At 42.7% G+C, this 17,106-nt stretch overlaps 1 protein-coding gene across 1 annotated transcript in view; it reads right to left on the bottom strand.

Moving 5' to 3' along the window:
* Positions 1 to 17,106, bottom strand: part of KLF12 (KLF transcription factor 12) — a 240,301-nt gene that overhangs the window by 80,501 nt on the left and 142,694 nt on the right. The window contains exons 4-5 of the mRNA XM_065418059.1: positions 16,622 to 16,757; positions 615 to 674 (exon numbers count right to left, since the gene is read on the bottom strand). Of these exons, the coding sequence (XP_065274131.1) occupies positions 615 to 674; positions 16,622 to 16,757 (196 nt within the window). The remainder of the gene's footprint in view (positions 1 to 614; positions 675 to 16,621; positions 16,758 to 17,106) is intronic.

Genomic DNA, 17,106 nt, shown 5'->3' with positions numbered 1-17,106 from the left:
AGTTAGACATTTCCTGGAGCTCCCAATGACTTCACAGCATTTGCTGGAATATCCCACATTTTACTTCAGTGGGAATATCTAGGAGCTCAGCACTTGAAAAAGCAGGGTATTTATGTAGAGGCCAATATATGGAATTAGGAACCAAACTTTAAACACACATTTTAGCCTCATTTTCCCCCCAAAAAAGGTATGTTGGTGAATAACTTACTCCTTTGTGACAGTTGTTCTATCATGCTATAACCTTGTGAACCTTGGGATCACTGGCAGTGATTAAAACCTATGTTGACAAATTTCAACTGTGGAACCTTGTGTAAAATGATGTTGTTACTTAATTTCAACAGTTTACTTTGGCTGTACTCTGTATCTTATCAGGCAACTGAAGAGCCGTGATTGTTCGTTCTATTTTCATATTTTCTTTACCAGGAGTTGAAAATACTCAAACTTAACCCTTTCCCAACCCAAAACCCATGTATCTACTGACTTGGCACAGCCCCACATGCTGTCTCTTACAGGAGCCAGCCAAAGAAAGAGGGAAAGAAAGCTTAAAATGAACTGCCACTAAACTTTGTCAAACACACAGAACATTATATAATACACAATAAAATACTTCATACCTGGAGTTGAAAAAACGAAAAGTGTTAACAGCTGACCTGGCACAGCCCCACATGCTCTCTCTGGAAATTGAACACAGACAATTAGGAATTTTAAGACACCCCAAACATTTCATGGGGCCTAGACAAGCTGGAGGAATACTTACTGCAAAGGCAGATGGCCCAGAAATGGGAATTATAACTTTCCCCAAAACTCACTTAATACTTCTTCTAAGAGGTCAAATTGGAGTTTTGCCATTGACTCAAATGGGAGCAGAGGCCAGCCTTAAGGTCCCAAACCTGAACAACTGATAATTCTTGTTCACTTTGAGTATTCTGTCATTAAACAAATAGGAATTTACATGAGGCAACCATTGCAAAAAGAGGGAGGGAGAGAAATTGGAAGTGAATTTCCACGCCCAGAATTCTTGCTGCTAAAGTAATATAGTTCCCAACATTCCAAAAAGAAAAATCTAGCTGTTAACCCTTTTTATCAAAACTCTAACTCCAGGGACAATACATAATTTTCTACAATATTATTTGGAATATTTAGCACTACTTATATGCTATCTAATAACTATATAAATTATTATGCTGTAATTTGGAATACATGGAATATTCCTTTACATTAATGAATTCTGATCTATTACATGTGCTTGAAAAAGGAGCACTATACAGCTGGCTTTCTGAAACAGTTTCACCACATTAAAAAAAGAATCTAAGGAAAGCAAAGTCCATGAATAACTCTCTTCAGTCTTGCTACCTGTGGTTCAGAGTCAGACCTCAAATGTTCCATGAAACTTGTCTGAGACCAACACCTAAGGAACTAGCAAAAATTAAGAAAAAACCTCTTATTTCTTTAGCACACTAATAACTGAATAAAATTGCATTGGAAGCCTTAGAATGGGCCAGGCTACTGGAGGGGCACCTTTATACAAATGTCATTGATAACGTTAATATGTCCAGTGGGAGGTTTTCAAAAGACACAGAGACACTCCCATTGATTGTCATCTTTTTCAACCCACTGATGTTAATTTAGGCCAGGGATCGGCAATCTTTGGCACGCGGCCTGTCAGAGAAATCCGCTGGCGGGCCGGGATGGTTTGTTTACCTGCAGCATCGCAGGTTCGGCCAATCGCAGCTCCCACTGGCCGCGGTTCCCACGGCCCGCGCTGCTTCCCGCAGCCCCCATTGGCCTGGAACGGTGAACCACAGCCAGTGGGAGCTGCGATCGGCCGAACCTGAAGATGTTGCAGGTAAACAAACCGTCCCGGCTAGCCAGCGGATTTCCCTGACGGGCCGCGTGCCAAAGGCTGCCAATCCCTGATTTAGGCCTTTGAAAATCTCTCTCTTATTTTACACTTTAATATTTCCAAAATTGGAAAAAAAAAATATATATATATTTTTTGAGAAACTTCAAATATTTTTTTTTCTGAGATATTGCAACACTCCTTTAAATTATTCTTAATTTGTTTGGCACAAGCACATAACAAACATTATTTATCTTTTCTATTGCATGTTTCTTTGGTTTTGCCTTAATCAAGTAATAGAGATTTAATAACAGGAAAAAATCTGCTAGAGTGATGAGACAGAAAAGAACACAGTGAATTTTAAGCACAAGTAAAAGTCATTAGTTCCAATGTGCCTGCCATGTTGGCTTTATCTTAAAGACATCTACCTATTTTCTACCATAAATCCTTTTCTATAATCCTTTTCTTCTATAGTAAACATCTCCTGATCTTATTAGTTGCTTATCAGGCACAGAGTAATGAATGATTTTTCTCAGAGTTGAACCAGCATATAATCAAAAGGCATTGGGACAAATTCTCCTCTCAGAGGTATTCAAGTGGCTTTCATTTGAAATCCATGGAAGCTGCACACAAGCCTCCTACAGCAGAAACCGGATTCTAGTTTGCACTGGAAAAATGAAACCTGGAAGTTATAATACAGAATGACACTCTCAAGCTGCACTCACCTTCCCATCTTACGCGTCACCCTGTATCACCACTTCGGCCCAGATAGCAGAAAAATAACTACTCGTTAAAGGTAATACAACAAGGCAGGCAAAAACCAGGTTTGTGAGAAAGGAAAATATTTGTCATATTGAATTTTACACAAACACAAAAGGCAGTTTTTGCATGCAGCTAAAAACTACTGTTTTCTCTCTCAAAAAAAATTGTTTTTGCTGTGAAAATGGCGAATTTCCACGTATGACTAATTCATTTAAAACAAAAAACCACCCCACAATTCTGTACAACATTGTGAAATTTGCCGTTTTTATTGGAAAATGCTATCATTCTCTGACAGGAATTACAGCATTTTGCCATGAGTTTAAATCTTAGAAATATGAGTATCTACATATGAATATTCACTAAGTGGTACTTTTACCCTGCACCACCAATTTAAATCAAGGCAGCAGGTACTAAGATACCACTTCGAGCTACAGATAATGGAAACTCCACAAAGAACCAGCTAACAATGTTCTAGCCACTCAGCACAATTATTTGGCTAAAAATTCTACCACCGTCTTTAATCAAAATGGAGGGATAAGATATTTACTTGTTGTGTAACAGCCACAGAATTACCACTGTGGTGATGGGGTATTTAAATAGCTCAACATTTTGACCAATGTTGACAAAATTTCATATGTAAACTGAACTTTCCTTGCCTTTAGTCTTTTTTTGCGCTTGCTGAAGCTAAACATGTGATAGCACTTCAGTTCAAAGAATCCATCTGCTGTAAGCATAACACAATAGTGGATTTACTCACAAGTACTATTCATTTTACAAAATGTTTCACAAATTACAAAAGAGCTGAGATCACGTTTCTAAGACAATATGGTTTGACTCCTATGTTTAGATCCATGCTCAGAGGTCCAAATTGTGGTCTTAAACTGTAGTATATCAAGTATGACGCTGGCATACAAAGACAGTGGTATCTCTTAAGCCTGGTCTACACTGGGGGGGGGATCAATCTAAGATACGCAACTTCAGCTACGAGAATAGCGTAGCTGAAGTCAACGTACTTAGATCGAATTAAAATTATGTACTTCGCGTCCTCGCGGCGCTGGATCGATGGCCGCGGCTCCCCCGTCGACTTTGCTTCCGCCTCTCGCACTGCTGGAGTTCAGCAGTCAACGGGAGAGCGATCGGGGATCGATTTATTGCGTCTACACTACACGCGATAAATCGATCCCCGATAGATCGATCGCTACCCACCGATCTGGCGGGTAGTGTAGACGTACCCTTAGCCATACAATACATTGGTGTGCTTATTCTGTATGGAAATTGCATATACATAGAACTTTATAAGCAACGTTACTAAGATTAAAATACATACTGTGACAAGGGGAATACTACATTTTATTTTGAATAGTAAAGGCTTAGAAAGCCAATGAATATATGTTGTAAACCAGGTAGCAATTGCAGGATATGAAAACTGCTTGGTAAAGAGGGCAATCTCTGTCTCAATGAAGTGAACAATTGAGAAGAGATAATTTATTTGACAATATCCTGTTTATTTTTCTGATGCTGGAATGTTCATGAGGAGATTGTGATTTTCTTGAATTTATTCATTATTCTGATTTTCTCTACGGACTTTGATACAAAGTTTAACACTATAGATTGCTCAGCTACAGTTCTGACTCAGTGGTGAGTCTGCACCCAACCCTGACACAGCACAAGGCCTTGGACTGCCCCAGAAACACCATGGGGCCCTGCCCCTCTACACCTGGCACACAAGGTGTGGGCAGGCAGGCTCAACCAGGCAGGATACAAGTGTGGAGGGGCTTAGTGTGGGGGGATCCAGGTGAGGGTGAGAGAATTATGTGTGGGACAATCTGGGTGCAGGCAGCTCAGTCAGGGGTCTAGGTGTGGGGGGATCTGGATGCACAGAGGCTCCTTGGGGGGTTCCAAGTGCAAGGGCTATGGGACTCTGCAGGGGCTTCCAGATGAAAGTGGTTGGGGCTCAGTGAAGGGGTCTGGGTGTGGGGGTCTCAGCAGGGGGGTCTGGGAGTGGGGCTTGGTGGGGTGAGGATCTAGGTGCTGCTAGTTGGGGGTCAGTGGCATGGGGGCTGGATGTTGGGGGCTCAGGGTGGTGCAGGGGGGTGGGGCTCATCAGGGTGGGGGTTTCAATGCAGAGAGTTCAGTGGGGGGGTGGTCTGGGCACACAGGTGAGGTTCCGGAGGCAGGGGATATGTGTACGGGGGGCTCAAGATGCAAGGGTTGAGGTTCAGTGGGGTGGGGTTTGGGTATGGAGGGCTAAGGGGGTGTCTGGGTAGGGCAGGTCCAAATGCCCGAGGGTTGGGCAGATGGGGGAGCAGCTCCCCGTACAGTGACCCCTCCCTCCACAGCTGAGGTGTGATGGGGGCAGGAAGCAAGGGAGGATGCTGAGCTTCCTGCAGCTGGGGGAGGTTTCTAGGGATGGGTCTGACACAGCCCCAGCCACTCCTTGCAGGAGAAGAGGAAGTCCCATCCTCTCCTGCCTCCAGCCCAGCCAGGACTAGCAGCTGATTCTGGCTCAGGGTAGGAGCCAGTAGTTGGGTGTCCCCAGCCCTGAAGTGATTTACCTCTCCACTGGCTGCTCCGGGTGCCTGAAACAATGTACCTGTGCAGCTAGGGAGTGGTGCATGACTGCTCTTGCAGCTTCCTTTTGCTTCCCTGTCAGAAAGTCATTTTTCTGCAGGGAAACAAAGGAATCTGCAGGGGACATGAATTCTGTGCACACGCAGTGGCGCAGAATTCCCCCAGGAGTATCCACCAAACTTCCAGCAGCTCAATGTATCCAAAATAGGTAAGTAAATAAAAACTTCGGCCAAAGCTTCAATCTTGACTCACCTATTTGTTCTTACTACAGAGATGCAGGTATTCAGTTTGACTCCAAAATCTTTGACTATTATCACTAGCCACATCCCTACTATTAGTCACTTTCTTAAACACTGCTTTGCTAAAATTCTTATTTCAGTCTTCAGCTCCTTTCATCATGACTATTGTAATTTCCTTCTGTGTGGTTTCTTTAAACACCAACTCGCCATATTTTAATGTGTCCAAAATACTAATGTTCAACTCCACAGCCACACACCTCCTCATCTCCTTGCAGGTTCACAACCGTGTCATCATCAGCCTGAGATCGGGTGACCAAATTTCCCTATGCTGAATACGGGACACCAGGCAAAATTACTCGTACTCAAGCGAGTTCAACAGCGATCAATCTGAACTAAGCAGTACAAATGTTCAAATTAACATCAAGTTGACTGAGCCCTAGGTTAAAAATAAATACTACGTAGTTTGATTATTTTTATTTACCTTCTTATCTTTTAAGGCTTTAGGGTTCACATGGTGAGGGGTGATATACACACCCCTACTCCCCACACATACACACACAGGCAGATATGTCACACACACACACTGCCACACACACACTGACCAACCCTCCTCTCCCTGCCCTGCACTCTCTGCCCTCCATGCCTGACTGGGCCCCCGGGGATGGATCTCCCTCTCCTGATACCTGGTGCCGCGTCCTCCTGAGGCAACATGTGGGGGCATGCAGAGTAACATGCCCCCACACCCCCCCGATTTCTGCCAGGGAACCTGACTGCAGGGACTTCAGCAAACCCGGCCAGAGAGGTAGCTCAGCAGGGAGGATGCCTTGGGGATGGAGCAACCCCATGCTCCCTGGGAGCAGGACCCAGGGCGGGGTGGGGTGGGAGAAGAGGGTGCTAAGCCCCTGCCCCGGGGACTGCTGTGTAGCCTGCAGGTTTGGGGTGTGAACAGGCTGGAAATTGCTCCCCTCCCCCACCATTCCAGAGCTTAGTTGAGGGGAAGAGAGGCTTCCCTGTGCCAGCGCTGTGCGGGGCTTTGGCACATGCTGGGCTTGGCTCCTCCTGGCCAGCGCCCTGGTCCGGAGGGTCTTGGGCTTTCCCGGGATGCCGGCCCAGCCAGAGGCAGTGGAGGAAGGAAGGAGCCTGCCAGAGAGGCTATTGGTGACCTGAGCTCTCCGACCAGGTGCTGGTTCTCTGCACAATGCTGGGAGTGGGATGTGCCCCGCCAGGGGGGATATGGAGGAGCAGCAGGGATGGGGGGGTGGGATGAAGGGGCAAAGCAGGGACAGGACAGCGAGAGGGGGAGCACATAAAGGGCCAATGGGTGGGCAGCAGAGGCAACACATAACTGCCCACCGCCTGGCACCTGACTGCACTCATTAGCCACTGCAGCCCACAGCGTGCAGCCAGCACCGTCTCGAAACAGGACGGGGGGGGGGGGCACTGCTGACCGAGAGCCGGCATGCAGCAGGGGCTGCGCTGATGGACCAGCAGGGAGAGTGGTCAGCCCCAAGCGCTGCATCTTCACCCCGCCACCAGCCTTGCACACCCACCCCCATCGTCGGCCACTGGACCACACCCCCTCACTGCTGGTGGTGCGGGTGGCTGGTGAGCCAGGATCTGGCCAGCAGCAGGACCCACCAGTACTTATGGTGAGGAGATAGAAAATATGGGACAATTTGCCTGTTTTTAAGAAAAAGTCTGGAAACCGGCAGGAGGGCTTAAATATGGGACTGTCCCTTTAAAAATGGGAGGTCTGGTCACCCTAGCCTGAGACTCCAGTTGGTAGGAACAGAAGCAGCCAAAGCACGGACAGTTGTACTGGGGTTGAGCAGGTAAAATGGGGCCCAGCCAGGGCCACTCCTCCCACCTAGCATCTCCCCTAGACCCAATACTGTGGGAGGGGAGACCACCCTCACTCTGGAGGCACTAAGACCCAGGTGGTGCATCCCCTCCTCCCACCACATCGGCTTGGGAGAAAACTGCAAAGAGGAGCTAGTCAGACTCCAGCCAGTAGAAGGGACCTTTGGTCCTTTGAACATTCAAAGAACTGTCCACAGTTTTGACTGGATTTTCTCTGGCTTGTGCTGATTGACTGTTTGCTCCAGCCCTTCAAGTTCCAGCTGCTCTTTCTAACAATTTCTTCACCTCATTTTCACTCCACACCATCCTCCCTTGCACTGTTCCACTATTCCCTTCCCTTCAGCTTACTCCTTCCTAGCTACCCCTCCCCCCAAAACTGTAGAACTAACACAGGGGTCGGCAACCTTTCAGAAGTGGTGTGCTGAGTCTTCATTTATTCACTCTAATTTAAGGTTCTGCGTGCCAGTAATACATTTTAACGTTTTTAGAAGATCTCTTTCTATAAGTCTATAATATATAAATAAACTATTGTTGTATGTAAAGTAAATACGTTTTTTAAAATGTTTAAGAAGCTTTATTTAAAATTAAATTAAAATGCAGAGCCCCCTGGACTGGGGGCCAGGACCCGGGCAGTGTGAGTGCCACTGAAAATCAGCTTGCGTGCTGCCTTCGGCATGCATGCCATAGGTTGCCTACCCCTGAACTAACATGTCGTTTGGTGCCATCACACTGTTCACTCTGCTTGTGTGTTAGACCTCTTTCCCGATTCTGTGTCTGTCTTATCTATGCTTATCTAAGCTCTTTGGGGCAGAGACTTTCTACTGCTTTGTTCATACAGTGCCTAGCACAATGGGGCCCACTCTTGGTGGTCATAGAGTCATAGAAGATTAGGGTTGGAAGAGACCTCAGGAGGTCATCTAGTCCAACCCTATGCTCAAAGCAGGACCAACACCAACTGAATCATCCCAGCCAGGGCTTTGTCAAGCCGGGCCTTAAAAACCTCTAAGGATGGAGATTCCACCACCTCCCTAGGTAACCCATTCCAGTGCTTCACCATCCTCCTAGTGAAATAAAAGGCACTACTGTAATAAACATGATTAATAATAATTAACAATAGGAATCAGCACATAATCTCTTCTGTATCCATTATCCAGGCACTTTCTCTCAGTCCTGTGTCTCCAAGATTCTTTCTATTTATACAAATCTAAACAGGATTTGACTGTTTAGAGAGAGAAAACGTTACGGAAGAGAGACCAGGGGATTTGAACTAAATAGGGGGGACAACCTAAAAGAAATCTCTACCATCATCCTCTGTGGAGAGAGAGAGAAAGCGGGGGTTAAAAAAGTTTGGTATTGGAGTTTCCAGTATCCCTGTGTTCAGTCAATAATGTCTCAGCAAGACTTAGCCACAGCCCCCTTTTCGCTAGTGCGAAAAGATGTCATTTATATAGATATAAGCTACACAGCTGTTTATGCATATATAGCTATAACTGGCTTTGAAGCATTTTCTGATACTTTAGTATGAACGTCACTGTTAAGAATTAATTGCATTGTATCAAATCACAATCCCACAGAATCATGGGAATTGCCTTAAGGGGAAGGAAGGATAAAAACTTATCTAATCTAGATCATGAAAAAAGTAGTTTTGGGGGTTCCAGTGACAGCACAGGACAAAGTTCCCTCTTTTTCTTATCAATAAGTCAAGGTAGCAGCATGCTGAAGTAGTTTTATTGTGGCTGTTTCTGACAGTGTTTTATTACCTAATCCACATTGATGAGTATTTGCTACATTCTGAGTTTTATAATGCACAAATCTCTCCCTCTACTTCCTGGGTTGATTAAAAAACACCCCAGCAACCCCCTCCCCCCCATCACCAACCCCTGATATCACAAAACTGAATAATGAAAAGTCTGGGGACACTATTTCCAAATATACACCCAATTTGACAACGGGGCAATAGCAATGCATTAAAAATAGCACTGGCATAATTTGGTTTAAAATCCGTACTGGTGTAATGCTCTTGAAGCAATTATGTAACATCAACATATCAGCAAAACATATCTAAAAGCTAATGATTAGAAGTTTATTTTGAAGCAGCACAGTCCAGTGGATTGACCAGGGAGGTAGAAGACAGGCATTCCTGATTCCAGCTCTTCACTGATTTGTTCTGTGGCCTTGGGCAAGTCACTACCCTGAGGATAATAATTCTTATTTTCCTACCACAGCAGGGACCTGTAAGATTTAATTAGTTAATGTTTGAAACGCACTTTGAAGAGGAAAACTGCTATGTAAATGCCTATTATATAAATTAATAAGCTACAAAATCAGTAGTGTGCAAAAATTTAAAAAAATGCAAATTTAGGTAAACATCTTTAGGAATATAAAATCCCAATATGCTACAGTTTAATAACTAACATAAAGTAACAGGCAATGCTTAGATCAAAACTAAAACCTTACAGGAGACAATTATATGGTTACCCAAAACATAGAACTTTATAGAGTCTAGGAAACAGGATCTTTAAAAGTTATTTTATTTGTGGTGGGTGGAAGATACGAAAGGGAGAGAGACACACACAGAGAGAATCCTCATTAACTACACAGTATTTCTGCAGAATCTCTAAAAGTGTAAACAAAGTATTTTTTTTTGTAAACATCCAAACTTTGTTAAAGTTTTGTGGTTGAATCCTGGCCCCAATACATTCAGTGGCAAAACTCCCATGGGCTTCAAGAAGCCCAGGATTTTAACCTATAATGATTTTATTAAACTCAGTTCTTTCTCCCAACTTATTTATCACACAATTTAAATATTTTCCTTTTAAAGAAAATATTACTACACCTCTACCCCGATATAACGCTGTCCTCAGGAGCCAAAAAATCTTACCGCTTTATAGGTGAAACCGCGTTATATCGAACTTGCTTTGATCCGCCGGAGTGCGCAGCCCCGCCCCCCCGGAGCACTGCCTTACTGCGTTATATCCCAATTCGTGTTATATCGGTTCGCATTATATCGGGGTAGAGGTGTACTTGTAATGGTACTCAAGCTTAATGTCTAGCATTTAAAAGTGATACAGAAGCAGAGAATGTACACCCTAACGTCACTGTTCTTTGCTACATCCTAATCTATTAAACTGTTATCCATCACTAACCCTTGTAGTGGAGATAGGAAAAAATAATTTATTGTAGACCAAGCTAAAAGGGTGTTTTTGTTTGTTTACTTTTTCAAATTAGCTTTCTTCTAGGAACAATTTGACAGTATCTCGGTTTCCTAATATATCATTATTTAAAGAATACTATATCCTTTCAAAACAGACAGTTATGTCAATTTTGCAGGAACTTACTTTTGATTTATAGCTTCAGTCAACCTGGCACTTGTTCAAGGAAATCTCTGACTCATGTGAAATCTGTTATCCTGGCAAGAGGCTCTTTCAGATACACCAGCAAATTTCCACCCCAATGTCCCGAACCAATGTGCATGCTCCGAACAATACTGTTTGATTGAACTGACCAACCTTGCAAATTAAACTAATTTTTTTGTTTTGCACAAATTGTCCAAAACCATTGCCACATGCAAGAGGTACTTTATCACCTTTATAAAGAGAACAGATGGGGTTAAAATCACCAAGAAATCTATTCTTAAACAGCAAGCATGGTCATTTTGCATTGCTCTGGCCTATGAAGCATATCAAGTACACAAAGAGCTGTTCTATAAATATGTACAGGCTCTGAAAGTTCTAATGCTGTTGTGTCAGGATCCTTTAATATAGCTTTAGGAACACACATGATTATGAGAATTACAATTCTATGATCTATTATGTGTTGTAAATGGCCACAGTAAATATACTGAATGAAATTAAATGAAAGCCATATTAAATGATGAACAATTTTGTTCAGAGGAAGAATGGTCCAGACGTTAGGGCACCAACCTAAGATTTGAGAGACCCAGGGTCAGTTTCCTACTCTACTACTGACTTCCTATGTGAACCTACTTAAGTCACTTAGCCTCTCTATGCTTCACTTCCCCAACTGTAAAATCATCCCATCAAATCTATGCGAATTTTCAAAGTGAGCAGCAACAAGTGGTTATTGTTTCACAGAGGATAGATGTACTACCTGAGGAAGCAATGCTCCTGCAAATGCTGAAAAACACCTTCATTTACAGCTCCTGGAGACTCAAGACAAAGCCCTTTGTAACTAGAGCAACAAACTGATGTGAAAGATCTCTAATATAGTAATGGCATTGGCTGAAGCAGGGAAAGAGACAGTACAAGTATGAAAAATGAATGGATGATGGGAACACAACTATAAATCTCAGGAGAAAAAAACATCCATATGTTTATTTAAGTTAGAGGGGTACAAGGAGACTCTGACCTGACCATTACATACTATGTCTAACATTGCTACACATACAGTATTACTGGTCCCATACCTGTGCTACCTATCAGGTTTACAGTGGTATTCCTTTCCCATTGATATATTTTTAGAAATACAGTGTGCATTACAACAAAGCAGGATCATCATAATGATGTGACCCATCCAGAGAAGAATCTGTAGTTGAGACAGTGCTGCTATACTCAGCTTCATACAGCTGAGCACCTAACAGCATCCAGCCCAATGCATCGAGGTCCCACTATCTGGATAATCAGTATGATATGATATCCCAAATGAGTCTCCTATTAAATTCATCACTGGTACATCCACAGGTATCCAGAGTCTCCCCCACCCCAAAGGCTCCACTCCAGCACCAAAATTTTCTGTGACCCTATGAGCCAGAAGGCAAAAGCAAAAAGCTTCCTTGTGCAGCATTAATTTGCTTACCTCCCCACTTCTTAATATTTTTTTAAAAATTCTTCCCTCAATGGAGATCTCTCACCTTAAACTCGTTAAGCCAAGGGATCAGCCACATGGGGCAGGAATCCCACACCTACACAAACACCTTGGGGGTGTGGCCAGATAGGCTCTCCCACCTCTTGGGACCCAGACATGGCCTCAGCTGCCTAAACCTCCCATGAAAGACCAAAGAGATGGTATGGGGGGAAAAAATTAAAATTCCAGTTTGCTTTTCCAAAATGTACCATTTTAACACTGCACTAACACAGACTTTGTACTAAGGGCAAATCTGGTTTCCAACTTGTGCAGCAAAACCACTGTAATTTCATTGTAAAGGGGAAGCAGGATTCCAGCACCTCATATAATGATATGCACCCCATGCACCATGGTAACCAATTATTGGGGGCCACATGGGCATAAGCTGGCTGGGCAAGGGAAAGAGACCAGGCTGAGGGAGAGGGATGACATGCTGCATGAAATGGGGGGAGGAGGGGAGACAGTGGGCAAAGCACTGTATCTTTGGGTGCTCTACTGCTTTTTTGTGGCCTGGTGCATGAGTCTTACCATAAGCCTCACGGAGATCCCTAGTGCACATCTAGTATCCGGCTCTTAATAGAGGTTGCTGTCCTATGAAGCTCAGTCCTAAGTTGTTAATGGTGATAAGATTCAGTGTCAATCTTCCACTTTCTTATTAGAAATATTTATACATCAATACTAGGGCCCTACCAAATTCAAGGTCCATTTTGGTCAATTCCATGGTCATAGGATTTTAAAAAAATGTAAATTTCATGATTTTAGCTATTTCAATCTGAAATTTCATGGTGTTGTAATTGTAGTGATCCTGTCCCAAAGAGGAGTTGGGGGGGGGGGGGGTGTCACAAGGTTATTGAGTGCGGGTTGAGGAACTGCTGATGGTGGCAGCGTTGCCTTCAGAGCTGGGCAGCTGGAGAGCAGCGGCTGCGGGAGCCCAGCTGTGAAGGCAAAGCCACCGCCAGCAGCAGCACAGTAGTAAGGATGGCATGATATGGTATTGCCACCCTTACTTCTGCATTGATGACTGCACAGCTGGGCCCTCAGTCAGCAGCTGCCACTCTCCAGCCACCCAGCTCTGAAGGCAGCGCAGAAGTAAGGGTGGCAGTACTGTGACCCCCCCCCTAAAATAACCTTGTGATGCCCCCTGCAACTCCCTTTTGGGAAGGACCCTCAATTTGAGAAACGCTGGCCTCCCCCTTGAAATCTGTATAGTATAGTGTAAAAGCACACAAAAGACCAGATTTCACGGCGGGAGACCAGATTTCACGGCGGGAGACCAGATTTCACGGTCCGTGATGCGTTTTTCATGGCCGTGAATTTGGTAGGGACCTAATCAATACAAATATGCATGGCACTCTACCAACACAGATGTGACATGTTGCTAACAACCAAGAGATCTCTATCATCTACACACTTAAGGCAACTAAGCCCAACAACTGTTAGCAGCTGGAACAAATCTTCAAATTACACTGCCTTAATTTTATAATACATATTATAACTATACCTCTACCCCGATATAACGTGACCCGATATAAGGCGGGTTCGCATACAACACGGTAAAGCTCTGACACGCTGCTCTGAGCAGCGTGTTAACGGTGCCGGGCCAGTCACAATGAAAGACAAATTATGGTAGATAGCAGCGAAAGACAAATATATATATTCCTTATAAAGTTTAATTTCTGAAAGTGGAGTAGGAAAAGGCCCACTTCTGTCTAGCACCACGTACTATTCACAGCACCTGCTGGCCAATTTTTCATTTCTTAAAAAAGTCAAGATTGCACAATATCAGACCCATAAAGCATAGAAAAATGTCATTGGCATGCAGATCCCGCCATGCCTTTGGGGGTGTGGTCTGTCCTTTCAACGCCTGTCCCACAATCTGGCACTTAAAGGCATGGCAGGTTCCCCTTACTGCTTTAGTCAAACACAAGTTATTGGCCTTGAAACCGGGGAAACTGAGTGAAATTTAAGGGCCTGTGAAAGACTGGAGATCAGACTAGATGACCTAATGTTCCCTTCTGGCCTGTAACTCTATGACTATCTTAAATATTACGTTAATTCTATATTTAATTATTAGAAGAAACTTAATATCTCACTTGTGAAACAATATGTTCTACAAGATCTATGGCACCAGGCAATCACCTGTATATCCAAGGATGGAAACAGATTGATTGAGATAGGTACAATATACTGACACTTCTTTCTAGATTCGCAGCTGCATATGTGATGTGTATGACAGAGATATATGAAGGAAATATGATAAATTTACAAATCACAGTCAAATTAGATTTCCTTAGTGTGGCTTTTGAAGCAAACTAACAGATTACTATTTAAATAAAAACGGTAGCAAGAATGTGTTGATTTTAGGTTACTGAATGTCTTAATTTAATTCTTAATCTCAAGATCTGGTTAAATAATATTCAACACATTTCCCCCCTATGCCTCCAAAAATCAATCATGGAATAAATTATTAGCAAAAAAAAAAAGCTTTTCATTATTTGAACAGTTTTACAGATGTTCAAATAATATTAATCAATTAAAATAACTAACATTTGCCTGCCAATCATATATTAAAATAGTTGCAATTCGACCTCTCTTCTCCATTAATCAATCGGCACTATTTAGTACAAAAATAGATTTATTTTGGGTTATTTTTATTTTTCTGTCTTATTACGTGTTCTATAAACTGGAAGAAAAATACTAGGCACTTCAGGTCCTGGGATTTGTAACCAGTAAATCCAGAATGTGGTGCTAAATCATCAATCAAACAGAGCCATCAACAGTGAGACATCTTTCACGCACCTTGCCCTGCTGAGAACTTCCTCAGCATATTGAAAGAGGCCAATTAAAGCAACAGAGAGAACACAATGTCCTCTCCATAACTTAATCCCTCTTTGCTTGAGTGGGATATAAATTGGTGCCTGGTTGTTACTGTGGTTGACTGGAACCTGAGTGAATCAAAATCTATCTCTACACAATGAGCGAGGGGTGTGATTTCCCCGCTTGAGGACACATACTTGTGCTAGCTCTCATCGAGTTAGTGTGAATATCAATACCAGTGTAGCTGCCACAAAGGCATGGCACGGATAGGTTTCAGGTGGGTTTGTATTCAGCACCGCTCTCCTGTGCTTCTGCTACCAGTGCTACTGGGGCTATGCTGCTATTTAATGCCCGCGCTAGCTAGAAGGGAGCTAGCTTGATATGTGTACAGTAGCCGACGAATGACAATGCTGACTCATAGTGTAGACATAGCCAAAGTCTCATTGGTGAATCCCATGCTGGGTTATTCAGTTCTGAGAGGCAGGCCCTCTCTCGGATGTGATGACTCATTAGGTTAGTCATAACCTCACACACTGTCAGCTACCAATTCTCCAAGCAGTTTGTACTTGGAGAATCTATACTGCCAGTGCACAGACTCTCCTTTTTGGGTGGTATCAGGGACATAAAGTTAAAACAAAATTCTGGGGGTGGATCAGATGCACGCCATCTGCCCAAATTATGCAAACAATGCATTCACCCAATATGTACCTTCTCAGACTTGTTTGAGCAAATAATGTATCACTTTGCAACTATCAACTTTTCGGCTGATTCTAGTAAGTATAGAACATCAGAGTTATCTAATTGTTCTAGTGCCTTTAAACCCCAAGTGAAGTTTTTTGATGCATTCATGACAAACATTGTTTAGCATTTTAATTTCACTTTCAAAACTTCCATCTTTTGATTTATTCAGCTGAAGGAATATATTATTTTGCAAGCCTGGAGACTCAAATTCTATTTCTGGCTCTGCTTCAGACTTCCAGCTTGATCTTTATACTTTACCTCATTTTCCTCACCTATAAAATGGGGATGGTAATACTTATTTACATCACAGTGGGTTACCTTCTAGCTGCCATGGTGATGGAGCAAGCTCATGCGTCAATAAAATTAATAAATACAATTCAAGCAAACTTTTAATGAAAAAAAAACCCACTAACAAAATAAAAATTGAACCAAAGAGTTATAATTTGCCTAAAAATAAACAGAAAAATAAAAGTAATGGAAAAACCTGACTGGAGTCTTTTACTAATTTCCTTTCATGTATGTTCTTCCTTTGGAAAACTGTAGATAATTCTCTCTAGAAAGCACTGTGAGAGACCTCACAATTCTGCCATGAGCCAAGGAAATTTTTTTAAACAAACTAAATAATTTAACAAAGGTTCCCCCTTAAACAGAAACACCAAAACTTTGCAGTTGTATAAAGGAGAAGAAAGAATTTCACTCTGAAATTTGTTCTAACAATGAGTCAGGACCACACAAAAAAAAAAAAAAAAAAGAGAGAGAGAGACAGCAATCTCCTCCTGAAGGGACTGAAGCTGAACAGAAAGATGCTGCCATGTATGCTGGCTCAGAGCTCGGATGACATATCTGCAGAATAGCTGATGACTGGTGTTTCCATTTGCCATTGAACACCTTGGCAATACTTATCTCATCCTGAGAATGTGATACTTACTCTTGTACAGCTCTGGCTATGGAGAGGGCCGTGGATCCAGTTTCATTAACACTATCTAAGGTCACATTTGGCAGGTCATCATCATCACTGTCACTTTTAATTTGTCTGGGAGATATGCCTCGGGGGTCCATTTGTGCTGGAAAAGAGACATATAATGGATTAAAGTTAGTGTGATGAAACTAATCTTGTCCCAGAACAACATTAAGGTGTACAACACTTCCATACTGTTATACTGTATATAGCACCTTTCTCCTTTAGCTTCACAAGTAAGATAATGAATATATGAAATCATGTAGTGTAGCTTCTGTTAGCTACCGATACACACAAACATATTTGCAAATGCACAAAATGTCAATATATGTATTTTATATATATGGATACTGCATACCCATGAACCATTAAAATAAAATAAAATTGCACATATATTAATCTTTAAACATGCATTTTACCTTTAAGGCATTTATTTTAGTTGTCTTTTGGGGATG

The sequence above is a fragment of the Emys orbicularis genome, chromosome 1 (assembly GCF_028017835.1).
Source record: "Emys orbicularis isolate rEmyOrb1 chromosome 1, rEmyOrb1.hap1, whole genome shotgun sequence".
NCBI classification, from domain to species: Eukaryota; Metazoa; Chordata; order Testudines; family Emydidae; genus Emys; species Emys orbicularis.
The sequence above is the reverse complement of the archived record's forward strand: the minus strand, read 5'-3'. Positions and strand labels throughout refer to the sequence as shown.